Below are 18,283 nucleotides of genomic sequence, written 5' to 3' on the forward strand. Positions count from 1 at the left end.
GTACTCTACCTCCTCCTTGTTAGTGGAAGGGACATGGACCAAATGGTTTCTGTTATTTTGGGTAGATCTCATCAAACTATTGATGTTTGTTCGAGTGCAAATTTTTCTGAAAAGGTTTTTTAATTACTTAACTGATGGTATAAAACAGGGGTGAAATGTCATGATTAATAGCTGAGACTGGCTCATGATTGGTCAAGCACATGTATCAGCGAGACCTCGATAACATGGCTCCTTGCTCCCATCACTACTGCGCAGGCTCTGCCTCCAAATGCACAAGATGGCAGCATTGGTACTACTAGCCGTTTTCAGACATGACCTCTGGGTAAAATCCGGAGAATTGGCTACAGAGTTTACCCAGAGTTTGCGTTTCATACATTTTCACATATGCACAACACAGTGGGAGGTTTTCAGCACAGACACGTTGACAACAGCATCAGGTGGAGCAGCTGGGTGCAGGAGGCAGAGGCAGGAAGTAACCTATTAACTACACTGAGTAGGTCAGATGATTTTGTTTCCAGCACTCTACACCGTCGTCGGCTCTTATAACCAAAAACTCTCTTGGCTCATTCATTTGTTTCTTCACACACCTTCACCTCCTCCAGATAAAGTACGGAGGAACTGCGGAGTCCAGTGCATGTCTGAAAGCAGCTCAGTCGCCGCCAACAAAGCAATTGAAGCATTTTCTCCCCCCCAAAAAAATGCCTACAGACAAACCATCTTTTACATTCATGCTGGCACAAACGTTATATCCGCCGGCACAGAGAAAACAGGGGGGCTTTCACACTGAGGTGGGCCATCTCATTGAAATGCCACAGACAGGTTCCACGGTGGCATTGAGACAGTGCTAACACACAGAGCTGCAGGAAAGTCTCCCAGTCTCTGAAAGAGGATCATTAGCATTGGAAACAAAGGCAGAGACACAAATTAATCCTATGTGAGAAGCAGCGGAGAGCAGATTACAGAGTTAAGGAAGCAATGATTGTTGTAGTTGTGAAAAGACGGGAAGTCTTTAACCCGATAAAAAAAAACTAATACAGAGACTGAACAGAGGGAAGGTTGTAAGAGTTATGTGTGAAACTTTCATGACGCGTGACTTTAGAGAGGAAGGTTCAGAATATCTATCGTCAGTCGTCTTTTTAAATCACCTCTTCATCTCTTTTGATTCACTTCCGCTTCAAATTCAATAGAATAATAGAAAGGAACAAAACATTTATCGATCAAATGTGAGATCATCAACTCACACCATTTGAAAAGACCTCTGAAAACACATGAGATCATTCACTTCTGTCTGAAACACTGCACAGACTTGTTCACAGTAACACTGTACATCACCTCCATGAAGAGTTATGTGTTATTGACTCAAACCAGCTCATGTGTCTATATGAACTGGCGCTGCTCAGACGGATCAATATGACGGAGTGTGCCGCACTTCAGGGGGCTAGTGATGTTTTCCTGTGACATGAATTATAAACAACTGGTAGACATACAACTGGGGCTAAAAGGGGCTGGGAAGGGGCCTTTTTGGAAACCAGTACAAGCAGACAATATGTATGTACACACACACACACACACACACACACACACACACAGAGGGGGGGTGAAAAGCAAGAGAGATTCAGAGAGAGAAAGAAAGAGACAGAATCAATAGCCTATCTTTTCCATTTGCTATATTGCACCATTAGCATTCCTTAAGTATCCTCTTACAATTGACCGCCCCCCCTCTCTCACACACAAACACACACTTGTCTGAACTTCGTAAGCTGTGGACGCCTCAAATATGGCTTTCATTTTAATTTAGCAGATACAAACAACCCCCGGAAACAAGAACATGTTTCAGACTAAATAACCAAATGCCAGCGATGTAAAATGAGAACCAAAATAATAATATGTGTACAGCCCAGGGGAAAACAGGGAAGTGTGTGTGTATATGTGTGATTGGGGGTGAGAGAGAAAGGAAGAGACAGTGGGTAGACTTTCCATCAAAACAGTATTAAAGTGGACCGTGAGTAAAAATAGTTCTAGGTTAGGTTGGAAGTCACTTCTGAGCTTGTCTGCTGCGTGCCGACAAATATGAAGCAGATGTTGACATGGGAACTGTGCAGAGAGGAAAACTCGCAGGAAGACCACCACTTCTAATCCACTGACAAACAGCTAAGAGGGATACACAGCTCTGACCTAGTTCTCAACTTTTGGTGGATGCATGGAGTCTATGTTTTTCTTTCCATTTTTCCCTTGAGGGTGACTGTCCAACACACGCTGCAACCAAAACCACAGCAGATAAGAGACATAAACACGAGGTTGAAATCTTGAGTTTAGAAACTTTGTAGCATTATGCAAAGTAAATTGTTTGAGAGCAGATGAACAAGGCGAATTTCAAGGGGAGAAGATGTCCATCAGGATCAGAATTTAAGCTATTCTGGACTTTATGCCATAAAACAATATCAACAATGATATTAATTTAATCTTTAAAGTTATTCATACACACTTTTATATGGAAAAATATGCCAGCGTTTTTGCAAAGAATTGAATATATTGCAGTTTTTGTTGTGGTCATGTGCCCCAGGAATACTAGCTGTGCTTTAGGGCACTGTTACAATGTAGATCCTGATAAATAAACATATAGAAATACAACAAAAGTCCAATAAATACATCTAACATGTCAACCAAGAAGAATTAAAACCACAACCTTCACTCAGGAGCAGAAATTGATCTTACACTTATCAAGTTAATCATCGATATCAACTGATGTGAATGTTTTTATCTTGATATTTTGCTGGACCATATTGCCCAGCCCTTATTTTAGTTAAAACCATTGTGAAAACAAATATCAAACAATAACCTTGTGCAGGTGCAAGCATCATGACAAAGGTGTACTAAACTTATTAGGCTCATTAAAACCTCACACACAGCTCATATCAGCTCAGAGGCAGGTCTCTGAATGGACTGATATCACTTCTGGACACTCTGCAAGTGAAGAGCTTTTATTCTGAGGACGTGGAGGCAGAGCCACAGCTCCTCGAAGTTTAATTAAAATATCACAGAGAGCAGAGCAAGATTCAAAGTGTGCCAAGTGTGCAGAGGCAGAGACATCAGTCCCAGAGGTAAAGTGTGTGTGTGCGTGGAGGACAAGGTTGCTGGGGAAAGCTGCAGAGGACAATCAGAGGCTTCTTACCTGTGATGAGTCCAGGAAAACGCTCTTTCTGAACTTCCCTCGCCGTATCTCCATTTCAAGCGCAGAGCCGCGGGCGACGGTGGCTCTCGCTGTTTGATTTCGGCAAAACATCGTCTCTGTGCTTCCTGGCAACTTCACACACACACTCACACACACACACAGATATCCCCAGTGTGGAGACGATCAGCTCAACTTGTTGTCGGGAATCGCTTCGAAGACTGTAACTTATCCAGGTGGCACAAAACACTGCCCCCTGCGCCGCCGAAAAGTCCCCAGAGATTCAGGTGAAAAGCTCGAACCTCCCCCCGGTGAAAACACTGGTGTTTGTAACGAAGCAGCAGCTGAGACACAGTGAGTCCAACAGCACAGAGAAGACACACAGAGTTCAGGACAGTCCTCACCCACAGCTGACTTTTCACTTTGCACACTCACACTGCGCGTCCCGGCGGGGACACAGTGACACATGAGTTCAGTTCAGACCTAACTTAGCTCCAGTGAGACCTCTGCTGGTGTGTGTGTGTGTGTGTGTGTGTGTGTGTGTGTGTGTGTGTGTGTGTGTGTGTGTGTGTGTGTAGGTTAGTGTAGGTTTAGTTTAGATTAGGTTAAGGTTAGATTAATAGTTTTGGTAAAGGTTTGGTTTAGGTTAGGTGTAGGTTAGGTGTAGGTTATGGTAGGTTTAGTTTAGATTAAGGTTAGAGTAATAGGTTTAGGTGTAGGTTATGGTAGGTTTAGGTTAGGTTAGGTTAAGGTTAGAGTAATAGTTTTGGTGTAGGTAAAGGAAAAGGTTTGGTTTAGGTTAGGGTTAGGTTTAAGGTTAGGTAAGTATCAGAGTAAGTCTCCAGGAAATCACTGAGCCGTATGTGTTTGTGTGCACTTGCACAGATGGGGGACCATTTTTGGACTAGAACCTATGGAGTGAGGACATTTTGGGTAAGGGGCAAGGGAATGCATTATTCCATTGAGTGTCCTCACTAAAATAGACATACAAATGTATGTGTGAAGCATAAAAACACATGTACGTGAACAAAGAACAAATAATTTCACCTACATTTATAGGCCTAACATTTTCATGATGGCATAGAGCTTTCAAAGCAACCAAATTTGAAAAACAAACATTATTAACTGCTTTTCCTCTCTCGTGTGTTTTTTACAGAATTTCCTTGATGTCCTTTGCTTTCAAAGAGAAAACTCCAAGAACCTGACATGTTTGATATCGCTGCAAAGCTTGAGCTCTTCACTAAAATACTTAAACTTTAGGGGACGTTTGGCATCGTGAATCCACCAGTGGGTCCAGTTGGGTCCCTGAAGTTAATAGCTCGTGTTTTTTTTCCGTTGGCTCTTGAATGAACAAACAACACCTTACTCTCAAAGTTCCAGAGTCTGTTTAAAAATACACTACACATTTCAAGTAGTGTTTATTTAATGCACCTTTGACCCATGACTATCACTGTTTCTTCAACAGGCAACCTATAATGCAGCCAACATAGGGGGGGCTATAAAGTGGGGGTATTGGCTTTGCCTTCTTGGTATTACATTTTATTTATGAGCATCTGCAGTAGAGCATGAGGCTCCTGCTGTGTGAATGTGAATGCAGGAACGTTTTGTGGCGGCACCAGGACTTCAGTTCACCTGCTGTGAGTGGAATTCTTAAAGGTCAAAAGGTCATCGAGGATCGGTCTCACCAAGGCAGAGGTCATATCCTCATTGTCGGTGGGAAGTCACATAAGAAGTCCCATAGGAAAGCACATTGTCTGCAGATAAGATCCAGGTAATGGGTCTCACATCTGATTTGGCAGAATTATGAACTGTTCCAAGTCTCCAGTGGGCATTGTACTTGTGTCCGCACTGACAAGACAAGATAGTTTATTTATAAAGCACATTTCATACAGATGTAGATTCAAGGTGCTAAAATAGAATGGAGGCATCTAAATAATTTAAAGATAGGTAAAGGAGTAAAGTAATTCATATAAAATTGACAAAATATGCAAAATTATAAAGTAAAACAAGTTAAAATGAAATAAAAAAAAATGACATGACAGTACAGTGAAGATCTGACAGATCTCAGATCTTTACTTAAACAAAAGTGTAGAAATACACTTTAACAGGTCAAAGTCCAGCTTTCAACATTTCATCAAGTAAAAACACATATTAGCAACAACATTAAAAGTAAAAGTAGTCATCAAGAATGGCCCATTATATTTGTGGATTATAATTATTGATTAACTCATGTGCTCATCACTTAAATTCATCCTCAAAGGGAGTTTGTAAATCCCCCAGTCACCAAAGCTTCAGTTGTGTGTTTCCTGCTCACAGCACGACTCCTACACTGATCTCCTGCATGATCTAAATATATGAGCATCAAAAGAAAGAAAAATCACAGGAATCTGAAAGCTTGAGTTAAAAAGGGCTTTGTTAACACAAGCTGTAAGTCAGCGCATTAAGATAAAGGCTAGAATATCTGTAATTGGGAGCTGTTCAGTGTGATTTTCCAACTATTTACAACAAAACTGATTCAACATTGGATACGGAATTAACTGTGAAAATCCTCCCTGTCTGACATCCCAGTATCTTTTTGTGATGGCGAGCGTGTTTTGTTCATTTTTGTCATGAGTTGTAAACAGCCTTGATATTGCAATCTGTCGTCTGTCAGCCAAACATCAAATCTTAATTTAGTCTATGTCTGCAGAGATTTGTTTCTGAAAGAGACTGAGTTACTCAACAGCTTGTTGTTCTATGCTTGTTGTAAAACAAAGTCTCACACACACTTTAATCCCATGATATAGTTCAGACTAAACTTGTTTTTATTGGTTTGCCAAATGGTCTCGGACACAAACCACAACCATTAACCCAATACATTAACCCAAGACACACAACTGAGTGTAGCTGTGTTAAATGGTGTTTGCACCACAATCTTAAAAATGCAATGATGACTATTGATCTGCAGTAAGTGCTTGGTCTCTATAGAAAAAGGGGAAAGGGGCTTGTGCAGCCCCTGTTTTTTCTTTTTTAATCTCCCCCCAGTCTCTTATTTAAAAGCAGGATGTTTGTTGATGTTGGGAGCTTGAGTAAATAACTGAGGGCGCTGTAACTCACGCAGCAATGAGATCTCACTTGGATGTCTGTCTGTTTCCTAGAAGGGACTATGTGAAATGCAGATTATGTTTACATGCCTCATGCCGTTCTAGTCAGTAGGGGGTAGACAGTCACAGCGAGAAGCAGTGCTTTCCCAAGCGAGGCCTGACCCCCTTTTAACTCCTCGCTGGGCTCCATCGAGCCCTTTGGGCAGCTCAGTTTGCGGCAGAGTCGGGCGAGCAATGGGCTTATGTGCAGGCTTTGCTGCGGTAGATTTTAAACCCATCTGTGGGGAAAAGATAGGTCTGGTTTATCACCTCTCATTTTTTATTGCATATTCTATTTGTAAATCCCACAAACTACACACAGTCACTGTTCCCGTCACCCTTTTCTTTGCTGTTTTCTCTCGTTAGCATAAAGAAAAAAGGAAAACAAAAAGTGCCTGCTACAGTGAGAATCAGATACAGCAGTCAACACTGGCACAGTGGGCTACAAAATGCAGACCACAGTCTGTACACAAACAAAAGAGCTGCTCTTCACTCAGAAAGCGATGGCTATGGAGCAGCTGGAGGAGGATCACATGGTATAAAAAAACAGGACACAATCATGCTGTTACATCCCACAACAAAACCCTATTCTGTTCTCACACACACACGCACATACACACACAGATAATGTAAGATCAATTGCCCACCAGGTTAGAACCAGAGGAGTGGGTGTAAGCAGGCAGAAAATCACCAGTGTAGATATTACAGGAAATCTGTTTAGCTTTCTGTTTGAACGTGCTACAGGCTCAGCAGAACGACTGTGGCCGCTCCAACTGTAATTACATGTGGTTTTTTTATGTTCTAAATATAAACGTACGTTCAGTATTTGCAACCATTGCCCAACTGTTCTTACATTACTGAACCTCAAACATTCCACAATCTGTTTTCAGGAACACTCAGGGATGAAAAAACACTTCCCAATATTTTTTTGACAAACACAGTTATCACAGCACAGTATATTCGAGCTGAGAAAGAAACCTTGTGATCTGCCATATCCAGTTACGCAATATGCGTATCTATTCTCCTTTAGGTTTTCTCATCAGTGTTTAAATTCTGCCAGGTTGGGTTTGTTGAGTGTAAAAGATAATCTGACAAAACGTTTTCAATGATCTTAATGTCTCGGCGATTTTGTTCAGTAATCAATCTTTATCTGCACATACGGCTCAGTGTGTCATAAAGTCTGTTGCTGAATCCTCGCCTGCTATCACCCTGAAATATGCATCAATCTGATACGAGTGGAAAATATTATGATGGATGTGAACCTATATTGGGCAGAGGATAAGGGGGACACCTCAGGGAAAATGCAGGGCTGAGACGCAAGGCATTTACTGGAATGATACTCTGAATTAACTGTGTGGAAATCGCCTGAGGGACTGAAGCATAACTCACGTCTGATGTGCAGTCAAACTCTTAAGAAAGTGAAGTGAGGAGCAGACGCTATTAGAAGTGGAGGGTTCCTCTGTATGATAGTGACTCTGGCAGGTTTAAACACCATGCTATGATGTAATCATGCCACCTTTTCATGAATATATTATACTAGTCTGACTTCTGCTGGACAATACATGCCATTACAACACACTGTTGAGTGGCACACACATTTGCATAAATAACCTTAATGAAACTCTTCCCTCTTTTGCTAAAAGTAGAAATTAGAACACTGTCTTAATTGGATCACTCATGTACTCTCCGAGAAGTTTTCATTTCATAACATTGTGTGTAAGCAGGGGAATTAACAGTTAACAGTTAAACAAAACTCCAAGCCAGTTAGCAACGCTGCTGATAGCTTTTATTTCATCTATTTACAAAGAATACAAAACTCCGGTCCTTGAACTGTGATGAACACTTTTTTCACAACAAGTACACTCAATTCATAAGGTTTCCTTTTGAAACAAGAACGAAGTCTCGCCTTGATCATTTCATTTGTGGTGCAGTTTTGTCCAGCTGGCAGCTTCTTTGCGACCTTGTTTCAAACCCTGTGAAAAAAAGAGTGGGAATATAAAGTTAAGACAGCTCTACTTTGACAACACAAGCACTCCCACCTATTATGAACCTGTGATAAGTAGAATTACTGTCTCTCACTTGAATACGTCTGACAACCAGTCAAGTAGCAATTTACATAAATGTGTGTAAAGCCTCATATGTAGTTAAAATCTTGAATTTAATAAACAGAGTATTAAATGTATTTTGTCATGAGTGTGCTTGTGTTTTAGACAAAAATGTGTGTTGTGACGTCTTGATCTTTACCTTTTGAGAACTAAATTCGAATCAGTTGATCTCTCAGTACAAGTGAAGGTTTGTGTCAATTGGAAAAATTTCCTTCATGGCCTTCAAGCGTCTATTACATTCACTAAAGTGGAATGTATGTAAAGTAGAAAAATCATAATCCTTCAGCTTCAGCCGTCACTGGTGGTGTGGACAAAAAGACTCTTCTAGCTGAGAAGCATCTCATGTGCAAGAGACTGAGCCTGTAAATAAAACTGTTACCTCTTTTATAGCCCATAATAAGCCAGTTAGCCTCTGTGCACATACCAGGTAGTATCCTGTGTGATATCCACTCATGTACCAGGAGATGAGCACACTGCCCAAGGCCTCATCATCCACCATGTCGGGGCTCATGGGTGGAGGTGGAGGGATCATCTGAGGCGGAGACATACAGAGCAGAGCGTGATGAGAATGTAAATACTTGAGGCTGAGGATATTTTTAGTCAATTACTAACAAACAGTTTGTTTCTCGTCTTACCCACTGGATTAAAAAAACACAGCCTAATCCTCAGATAAATCAGTATCTGCTGTAGCTTCTGCATTTATATGTAAGACATATTTCCTACTCACTGGTGGACCAAAAGGCATCATGGGAGGCCAGGGAGGAGGTACAGGTCCATGACCACCTGATCGCCTGGTTCCCTTCTACGGGACACAAAGGACAAAAAGTGATTGAAAACAAGGGACACTAATGTCAGTATTCAAAGATCATTTTACATTTAAATTTGGTAGAAATCTACTTATAATAAATGTAATCTCAAGCCATTCAGGTCTAATTATGCAGCTCATGTGCAACTGCAAGAAGGGTGAAGACTTCATACCCTCTTTTTAAAAGACAGTGTATCATTCTTTTTGTAATGACTTTAGGTATATGGAGTAACATCAACACAGAGGGGACAACTTCAATTATAACATAAATCAAACAAAAAAGTATTGCAATCCAATACAATGCACTTGTGATAAATGCCAAGTCTGAGCAGACTTGGTTTATATTCCATTTTCATTGCTCACATTGTAAACATTTTATTGTTCACATTTCATTGTACCATGACTTCAGAGCCAACCTCCTCACTAAAATTAAAAAGTTAACATTTTAATTTCAAGCAGTAATGTGAACAACAACAGTCTATTATCAGTTCATTTTGTGCTCTGAATGATAACAGAAAAAGGTTCAGTCTGTTTTCTTACCTGTCTGAATGCATGCATGGGAGGTGGACCTGGAGGAAACCCAGGGAAGCCGGGAGCCAACATAGGAGGAGGTTCTTTGGGGGCCTTGGACCTATGGGCTTTACTGTGTGGTTGTTGTTTGTGTCGGTTTTGTGTGGAGGACTCACTCCCCTCTGTTGATGATTCCCCCTCATTTACCTGGATTGCACAGACACACCACTGTCACCATGATTCGACGTTTTCTTTTTTATACTTTGGAATTGAATTTCTGAAATAAATGTGACTTTGGAAGCAGTGAAAACAGGTACAGTTCAAAACTGAGTAGAATTAATTTACAATCGATTTAAAATGCAAGTGCTATACAAATCACAAAATAATTCTTGCATTGCTTGTGAGAGAGCAATTAATTTGTTATGTTCATTGGATTCCAAAAGGTATCATTTGATGAAGCACTTTCACATTTATCTCGCTGACCTCATATGTCAGTAGCTTTCTGCAAATATAATCAGTAAAATGAATTGACACCGTTAACCTGTTACATAAACTAGTACAAATATAATTTTAAAACTGTGAATACAATGTTTTTCTTAATAAAAAATAAATTAAATAAAACATTGTATTTTTGCTGCCTTACCTTGACATTTGTTTCCTCATCACCTTCTGAAATCTCTGCTAGCAGGTCTTCAAGTTTCTGCTCCTCCTCGTTGCCGTAGTCTGTATAAACAACTGTACAGGTGCCCAACTTCTCATCTATAGAGGAGATTGTGGCTGTATAGAGCTGACCATCCTCTGACCAGTAAGCACAGCACGAGTCCCCGACCTGCCACTGTGACACAACATAAATCTAAATTTAGGTCGCGGCATAACCATAATGTGCAGGCTGTCTCCTGGTCTGAAGTAAGCGAATTCAGAATTACATGTGTTGCAAGCATAGATATGTCCTATGTGTTAAAATGTACTCTACGCTTTTACATGATGTTGATATAAATGCTGTCATAGAGACACATTGAACAGTCAATACATAACTAAGCTTTAAACTGCCTAAATGAATGGTTAGCATGTATTTGTAGCTTCAGATTATATTACTTTCCCTTCAAACAGCAGTAAAGTGTCAATTGTTCATTTGAGACATTTGGCCAAGTTCATGGCATTTATCAATTCTGACAGTCAAAAGTTGTCCTTTCTCTTCCTTAAAAGAGACTCTAGGTGTCAAGATATTTAAGATAAACATTAAAATCAGTTCATGTGTTCAGTTACACACTTCTTTATCTGGCGGTGCGTTGGTCCTTTTCCTGCTCTGGTTCTTTTTGTTGTTTTTGCGTTTTTTCGGTGGTTGGTTTTTCTTGGATGCTTGTGGCTCATCTTCACCTTTAAGTGCAGTCTGGGAAAGAAAGCAGAAACATGCAGTTAGTGATAAACACACACATTTTACACACGTATACAATGCACAACATATATCTTACCTTGAAGGATGCTACAGCCTTGTCATAAGCCTTAATCAGTGCTGTGTCATCCCATATGTCAGAGTCATCACTCTGGAACAGAGAGGAAACCATTTAGACCCTCAACAAACAAACATTTCCTATTCAGCAGAAAATAAAACATATCAGCTGTAAAGGATTGTGGGGAGAGTTTGCATGTGATGTTGATTTACTTGACGTGTTCACCATTACTTCCTCCTCTTCATCGAGAGAAGGATGCTACAACTGTGAAAGTGTAACATCTGTGTGCATCTAAACCTAAATTCACATTATGTTTGTATGAGACATTACATTACCCCCCCCTATAATGAAACACGTCAGGCAGACTTCTGATTTAACCTTTTTTTTCTTTGTTACCCAACTTAGCCCAACTCGCTTTGTAGCTTAGCCTGTTAGCTTCGACCTGTACAGCGGTTAGAAAAGCAGCATACGTGCTGTGATCTCGGGTCTGCCGGTGTGTGCTGGGACTCACCTGAGCAGCTCCGCGGGTAAACAACGTTTCTTCACAGCCATTCGCCATGTGAAGGTGCGCTGGGCTCGCTGCTAATTGCTAATTGCTAAACAAGTAACGAGCAACGTGCGTCGCGATCTGTGACGCGCTGGTGTAGTGGTGACGTATATACCTTGCGACGCATCGGTTGGCTTGGTAACGACGGTAGCTAGTCGCGTCCACTTCTTGTGAACACACGGTTTGTCGTGAATTATTGTTAAAATTACCGATATTAACTTTAAACTACGAGCACCAGAGACCTTACCGTTCACCGTGTGACCCGCCGAAGATGACCGACTCATCTCTGAGTTCTCTGGGGGCAAAGGTTGTTGTTGCTTCATCCAGCGATGAAAACCATCCTCCAGAGAACATCATCGACGGGTGAGTGTGGCTTCGTCTGTTCAAGTTGAAGTCTGGTGTTCGGTGCTTCCTTATCTGCACCAGTGTCGTCAACAGCTCATGGTGTGTGCTCGTCTCTTCCACACAGAAACACTCAAACGTTTTGGATGTCCACCGGGTTGTTTCCTCAGGAGTTTGTCATCCGCTTCTCTGAGCCCACGAACATTTCTGCTGTGACAGTGGACAGCCACAGCGGTGTGTATAGCTGTTGTTTCATTGTCAAACTGCGACGCTCAAATAATTGAGATATTAGGAATTAGTTGCTGTCTTGTGCCTTGATGTCCTCCATCACACACTGCAAACACATGAGTAAACTAGACACTCAAGGCCCAACAGTGCCCTTAGAAAACTACATTTGAAATCTTATTTGGATCTGCACCATATTGCACAGACACATAAATGCAGTATAACAGTCCCCTGAACATTCAACTTTGTTCTCATCAAGATCAGAGAAATATTCTCAAATCAATGTCAATGTTGCAAAACGTCAAGTTAGAGAAAGTGATTTTTTAAAGAAAGTTGCATTATCCACATCAGCACCCACATCAAAACGTAATGTCTTCTTTCTAGACCCTTGTTGCATCTTTCCACTGAGTTTCGTGGTAGCAGCAGTTTTTGCATTTATATGTAAGACATATTAACAGTTAACAACAAACACAATCTCCTTGGTGGCGGTAGTGAAAGCTTTATAGGATATTTCCAATTTATGATTAGTTGGTTTCTAGAGAAGACCTAATGAGTTGACATCCACATGTATATTGTGGGGACCTGTAGAACCAAATATACTTTTTTACAAAAAGGAAAATTACTACTACCAGAGATTTGGTGTCTGTATGAAGAAGAGCTCAGGATTGTGGTTAAATAGATGACATTTAAAAGACAGTGTAATCCATTCACTAGTTACACAGAATAAACCTCTTTCCAGAGCATATAGATGTGATCACATGACCATACCTTTGTGTATTTCACATTCACAATATAGATTTGAGGTTTTTTTACAACATTTTCTAGAGGCAAGTAGGTGTAAAATAATTCCCATGGAAATTACGGTTTTATAGAATTAGAAGTACATTTCAAGATACCGGTGCTAATCTTAATCCAATCTGCAGAACTAAATTCTGCCCCCAGATCACACACAGGGAATCATAAGCAGAGGAATCTGTGTGCAGCAGTAGAGCAAAAATCTCTGAAATTATATATTTCATGGGTTTGGCAGAGTTCATGGCATTTTCCATTTTCAACAGTCTCAAATTTCCACTTTTCTTCCTTAAAAGAGACTTTACAAAATGACATATTAAAAACATGTTTTAGATGAATATTAAAATTACCCTGAATTTACTCAAACAACCTTAAAGAATCAACAGTCCTGTAAAATCTATATGAGCAGTGGAGACTGAACAGGAAAATAAATATTTAAAAAAATGTTTCACTTTGGTCCAAATCAGTTGTGTCTAACAAATATTAATATCATTGCAAAGAGAATTTATCTGATCTATATTGATGAGTGGACAATATTATAGTTGTAGATCAGGTAGATCAGTTTCTTCAGCTCTGTGAGTTTGGAGAAGCTGACTCTATAATATAATGAGAGATATTAGAGTTCAGAGACTTAAAAAATGCCAGAGTCAAAACAATAATTTTGTATTCATCCACTCAGGATTATTCCTAATGGTCTTGGCGGAGAGGTTAATAAATAATAACAGGTGACAGAGGGCACCCTTGTCTGCATCCTCTGGAGAACCTTCAAACCTTAGGCCAATTGTGTTGACATGGACTATTGAATCTGAGGAAAGAATTGTAATCTCCTTAATAGACTTGAACACAAACCAAAATGTAATAACACAGAGAATAAAAAACAGCATTTCACAAAGACGACTGATTTATTTTGGACAAGAACTGACTGTGTCAAAATGTGCATGTAAGAGTCTCCAGCCATGCTACCACACTGAGAGGCTTCACTTTGAATTAAAAACTCTGCATGCTAATGTATGATGTGGAGCAGATATAATGTTGTTGACCATTTTAATTTAACATGTTGACTTGAAAAATGTGCTAATTAGTAGTAAACCTGAAGTACTTGAAGCTGAGACTGATTGGATTGTCTTTCATTTTTCTTATTTTCCAAATTGGAAATCTCACCTGATGATGGTGCCAGATTAAATGTCAAGAGGCTATCAATGTGTTATACTGAAGGGGGCTTAAATGCCCGCACCAAATTTCATGGCAATCAATCCAACAATTGACTAAAGTGGGCGACTGACTCTGAAGCCATGCTGCAATCATTTACTACATTTAACCACATTTAATGCGGCTATTGTCAAAAGGCATTAAGTCCAGACCAAGATGTTCTCAGTTTGTCATATTTTTCCCAAAATCTTAAATTCAATGTTTTTCTGTAAAGACAAATATGTCCTTTTTTTCTTTTGCAGTCAAGCACCTACGGATTGAAAAGAACACTTCACAAAACGCCTCTCAGTTCGAGTTTGTCACAGAGAAAGGTAAGAGGGAACATCTGGCTACAATATTTGTTTGAACATTTGGTTTAAATACCAAAGAAGTGGCAGAATTTGACATTAACAATCTGATTGTTTTGTAGATTTTGAAGAAACAGAAGGGCATCTTCAGTCAAACACTCTTTCAGTAAGTACAAACTAGATTATTTTATTGTGTTAAACATATAAAGTTATGTAATTAACATGTAAAACATCAGCTTTTCGATATTTTGTCTTTCAGCTGAATGGCAGCACTGCAATCCACCTTCGTTTTATCATCACTGCAGGATATGATTACTTTGTTTCAGTTCACAGAGTCACTGTACAAAATTGACACACTTGGTTATTGTGAATTAAAGCTGATTTTTGTATAATTTTGTAAAAATATATGTATATGTGGCTTTATGAGGTTTGATTGTTGTAAATGTCAGCTGACCTCATCTCATGCTCAGTCTGTTTTAATAAGGGACAAACACAGTGACATTTCCTCCCTCGTGGCTGTCAGTGTTGGTGGTATCTAGAAATCTGATAAGAATATTCAATGAATATGTGAGGAGCATTGATTTGGAAAAGAAAAATCAATGAATGTATGTCTTAACAAAATTAATTTTATTGTCCTGAGCTTATCAGTGAAGTTGCAATTGCAGACAGAGCATATGGTTTGGAGCCATGGTGCATTTCTAAATCTGCCCTCTAATTCTGAAATTAGCATCACCCATTTAATGTTATGGATTCACTTATGGGGCTTTTATTTTTATTCCACATTCAACTGTTCCTGCTAATTTCACTGCTGATAGTTGGCAAAGCTTTAGAATGAAAGCGTTGGATTGTGATGAATGGCAAAATTACTTACAAAGGAAGTTTTCTCTGTGTGAGAGATAGAGTTAATTAACTAGTTTAGAGCCGTAGGGGCTTAAATTGGCATCGGTGCAGCCCCCCCACCCACCTCCCCATGAGCTGAATTTGACATCCCTATAGAAATGGAGGGGGAACCACGGGCAAGGCAGCTGGGGGGATGGGGGAACCAGATGGTCTCCCAGCCAACCAGCGAGTCCATAAAGACTGCAGGCCTATTCACAACAAAGTACTCCAACCACCTCCTGTACTTATGCACTCCACACACACTTTCACACGTACGCACATTCAACACACGAGCATTGACTCCTATCTACCTTCAGTGCCATTTCAACCTGTCAATAGCGAGGGGTTCAGCAGTGTGCGAGGACCCTCTGGGACTCCCTCCCCAATTACTTTGCTGACTGTGGAGGAGCTTTGGGATTTTCCGAGGCTGTGTTCGCTGCACACTGGTCTGCATGCAAGCCTCTGAATAAACCAATAAAAATATGAAATACATGCCTGAATAACTAGCCCCCTGATATTTTAGAGCAGCTAATTGCTTAGGGGTATATGGTCCGGGATATAGCACATATGAGTGTGTAATGAGTAATGAGGGCAAGGTAGAAGCTGATACACTGCTATTGACTCATCTATTATTTACTGGTAAGGAATATTTATTATAATGTTGAGGTGAGGTTAGAGCCAGGAAATGAAGTGCAAACTCTTATTTCACAGGACAACTATTATTTATTTCTTCTGTAGTTCAAATATTGAATTTATTACATGTGTTTGCTATAAATATATGTAGCCAGAGACCCCTTTTTTTTCAGCACAGGGTTTGCAAATGTGTCTCTCTAATGAATGCAGGCCCCTTTGTGCCTAACTGTCAGCCGATCAGGAGAATCACAGCAGGATATGAGTGCATTATTATCATGTCACTGTGGGGCAGGGCTAAATTATCACCCAGTGTCTTCTTACGGCTGCCTAACTGCTGTCCAATCACACAGAGACATCTGCTGGACTACGACTCTGTGTCCAGCTGAGTCCACAAAAAAGAGATAGTACATCATAACCTTCCCCAAAACCCTTTTTGCCTTTATTACTTTATTGACAATGGTAGATAAAAAAACAATAGCTGTGTACATTGTTAGCACACTTTGTTTATGTATGTAATTAGGTGTAGGTTATCGCTTGTATTTGGTTATTCTGAGAAAGAAACCCCCCCCAGCCACCACCACCCATCTCTGTTTTGTTCTTTCATGTCAAACCGGCGACTTTGAATTTCGTGTTATCTCTTCTGTGTGGTCCCGCTTTCATGTCAGCCACAAAGCCACACGCTTGAACAATGGGCCTTAATTTGATTTCATTTTTGATTTGGTTCAATCAGCCCGGTTATGACAGGAGGCGAGTTGGAAAGAGGTGCGGCACGCGGAAGGAAACACTATCAAAAGGCTGAAATTAGATGATTAGATGGAGAAGAAAACAATCTTCTCATTATTTAAGTCCAAGAGGGATTGAGAATGATAATGAGGGGCTGACAAAAGAGAGCAGTTGAAGACAGCTTTGAGTATGTAAGAACATCCATATTTATCTGAGTCAAAATCCAGCAGTCACCTGTGTACTTTTGTAATAAATAATAACAAGGCAAACCTTTTTGCTGTCAATCTAATACCTCTAAGAATTTATAGCTGCAGTGTATTGTCTATCACGGTGCATTGTTCCCAATCAAAAATTATTCACCTATGCATGAAGTGCTTCAAAGTTCAGTTAGTAATCATAAGAAGCAAACATTATGCAGATTAATGCTGTAATATATTTTTTAGCATATAAACCTGCTCATTTCTTTGACTTTCTTTGGCAAAAAGCCTCCCTGAATAGGTGTTTTTGCTGAGGTAAATGTAATTTTTTCTTTTTTAGATAAACAGAATAAAAACACAGTAAATGAGCTAAAGTGTTGGAAGGAAACGATAACTGTTTGCTGCTGTTATGATCAGATATGAGTTTGCACTCACATTTCTTGGTATTGGTCCAGTTCCATCTCTGCAAACAGATTTGTTCGCTGAAGGGGTATCTTGCCCAAGTTTATCTATGTTTGATTTTATTTACTGAAATCAGAGAAATCTTTTACCAGACCTGCAGAATTAACCTTCCTTCCTCCCTCTTTGAACTACTTTCTGTTGGTAAGGCTGCAAAACACTTACTAGTCACTTGAGTTTGAGTGCCACAGCTTAGAGCATCTCACCTCAGAGCTCCACTTAGTCTGTCTGCGCCCAGATCTCTCCTGACCTGCTGTGGTAATGCAGTGTAATGGAGGCTGAGCATCCTCAAGCAGCCTTGTTACTCAGATTGACACACATCTTGACCCAGTGTGTGTATATACTGTACATGTGCTTTTGCCTCACGGTCTATGTGAGCCCCTGAGTATTGAGTGGGTGTATAGTGGTTAAACTTTTGCTTCACAATCTACTTTGCCCTTGTGGAAAAGGTAATTGCTCCAAAATAGTCGAGCCAAATGGCCATGGCCAGTGTGAGAAAAGACTGTCTCTAAGTGGAACAGTGCCAGATGACTCTCAGGAAGTTGGATGAACAATGTTGGAAGAGAGACAGACATTATTGGGAGATCACTTATTTTCCTTTTGTTCATCTCATCAATAATTGCTTCGATTTTATGCTATCCAACCCCCTGTAATCTCTCTTCCTCTTAACACAGTGAATCTCAAATGTGCATCTGTCTTTGGTATCTGCAAGATGTGTTCTCTAGTATGTCCTGTATTGTGTGCATTTCCTTTTCAGACATTAACATTGCATTTTAATAGTGTACTAAACCTTCCATTCTCTGCACAGCTCAGACATAAACAGTAGTT

General features: G+C 40.1%; 3 protein-coding genes across 4 annotated transcripts in view; 1 reads left to right on the forward strand and 2 right to left on the reverse strand.

Moving 5' to 3' along the window:
* Window positions 1-3,607, reverse strand: part of rtkna (rhotekin a) — a 61,332-nt gene extending 57,725 nt beyond the window's left edge. The window contains exon 1 of one of the 2 annotated variants that reach the window (XM_020093805.2): window positions 3,173-3,607. In XM_020093805.2, the coding sequence (XP_019949364.1) occupies window positions 3,173-3,283 (111 nt within the window). In that variant the 5' untranslated portion in view covers window positions 3,284-3,607. The remainder of the gene's footprint in view (window positions 1-3,172) is intronic. The other variant, XM_020093808.2, reaches the window with a different exon arrangement.
* A 4,453-nt stretch (window positions 3,608-8,060) lies between these two features.
* On the reverse strand, window positions 8,061-11,834 carry smn1 (survival of motor neuron 1, telomeric). The gene is made up of 8 exons (XM_020094068.2): window positions 11,674-11,834; window positions 11,184-11,255; window positions 10,982-11,101; window positions 10,355-10,546; window positions 9,742-9,918; window positions 9,124-9,198; window positions 8,821-8,928; window positions 8,061-8,264 (listed from the first exon to the last, which is right to left on the reverse strand). Exons 1-8 carry the CDS (start codon window positions 11,719-11,721, stop codon window positions 8,208-8,210), a joined length of 849 nt encoding a protein of 282 aa, XP_019949627.2. The 5' UTR covers window positions 11,722-11,834; the 3' UTR covers window positions 8,061-8,207.
* Window positions 11,828-15,022, forward strand: hspb11 (heat shock protein, alpha-crystallin-related, b11). The gene is made up of 5 exons (XM_020094070.2): window positions 11,828-12,072; window positions 12,179-12,285; window positions 14,520-14,588; window positions 14,687-14,730; window positions 14,824-15,022. Exons 1-5 carry the CDS (start codon window positions 11,981-11,983, stop codon window positions 14,914-14,916), a joined length of 405 nt encoding a protein of 134 aa, XP_019949629.1. The 5' UTR covers window positions 11,828-11,980; the 3' UTR covers window positions 14,917-15,022.
* Window positions 15,023-18,283: the final 3,261 nt, after the last annotated feature.

Source organism: Paralichthys olivaceus, chromosome 4 (genome assembly GCF_024713975.1).
Source record: "Paralichthys olivaceus isolate ysfri-2021 chromosome 4, ASM2471397v2, whole genome shotgun sequence".
Taxonomy (NCBI): Eukaryota; Metazoa; Chordata; class Actinopteri; order Pleuronectiformes; family Paralichthyidae; genus Paralichthys; species Paralichthys olivaceus.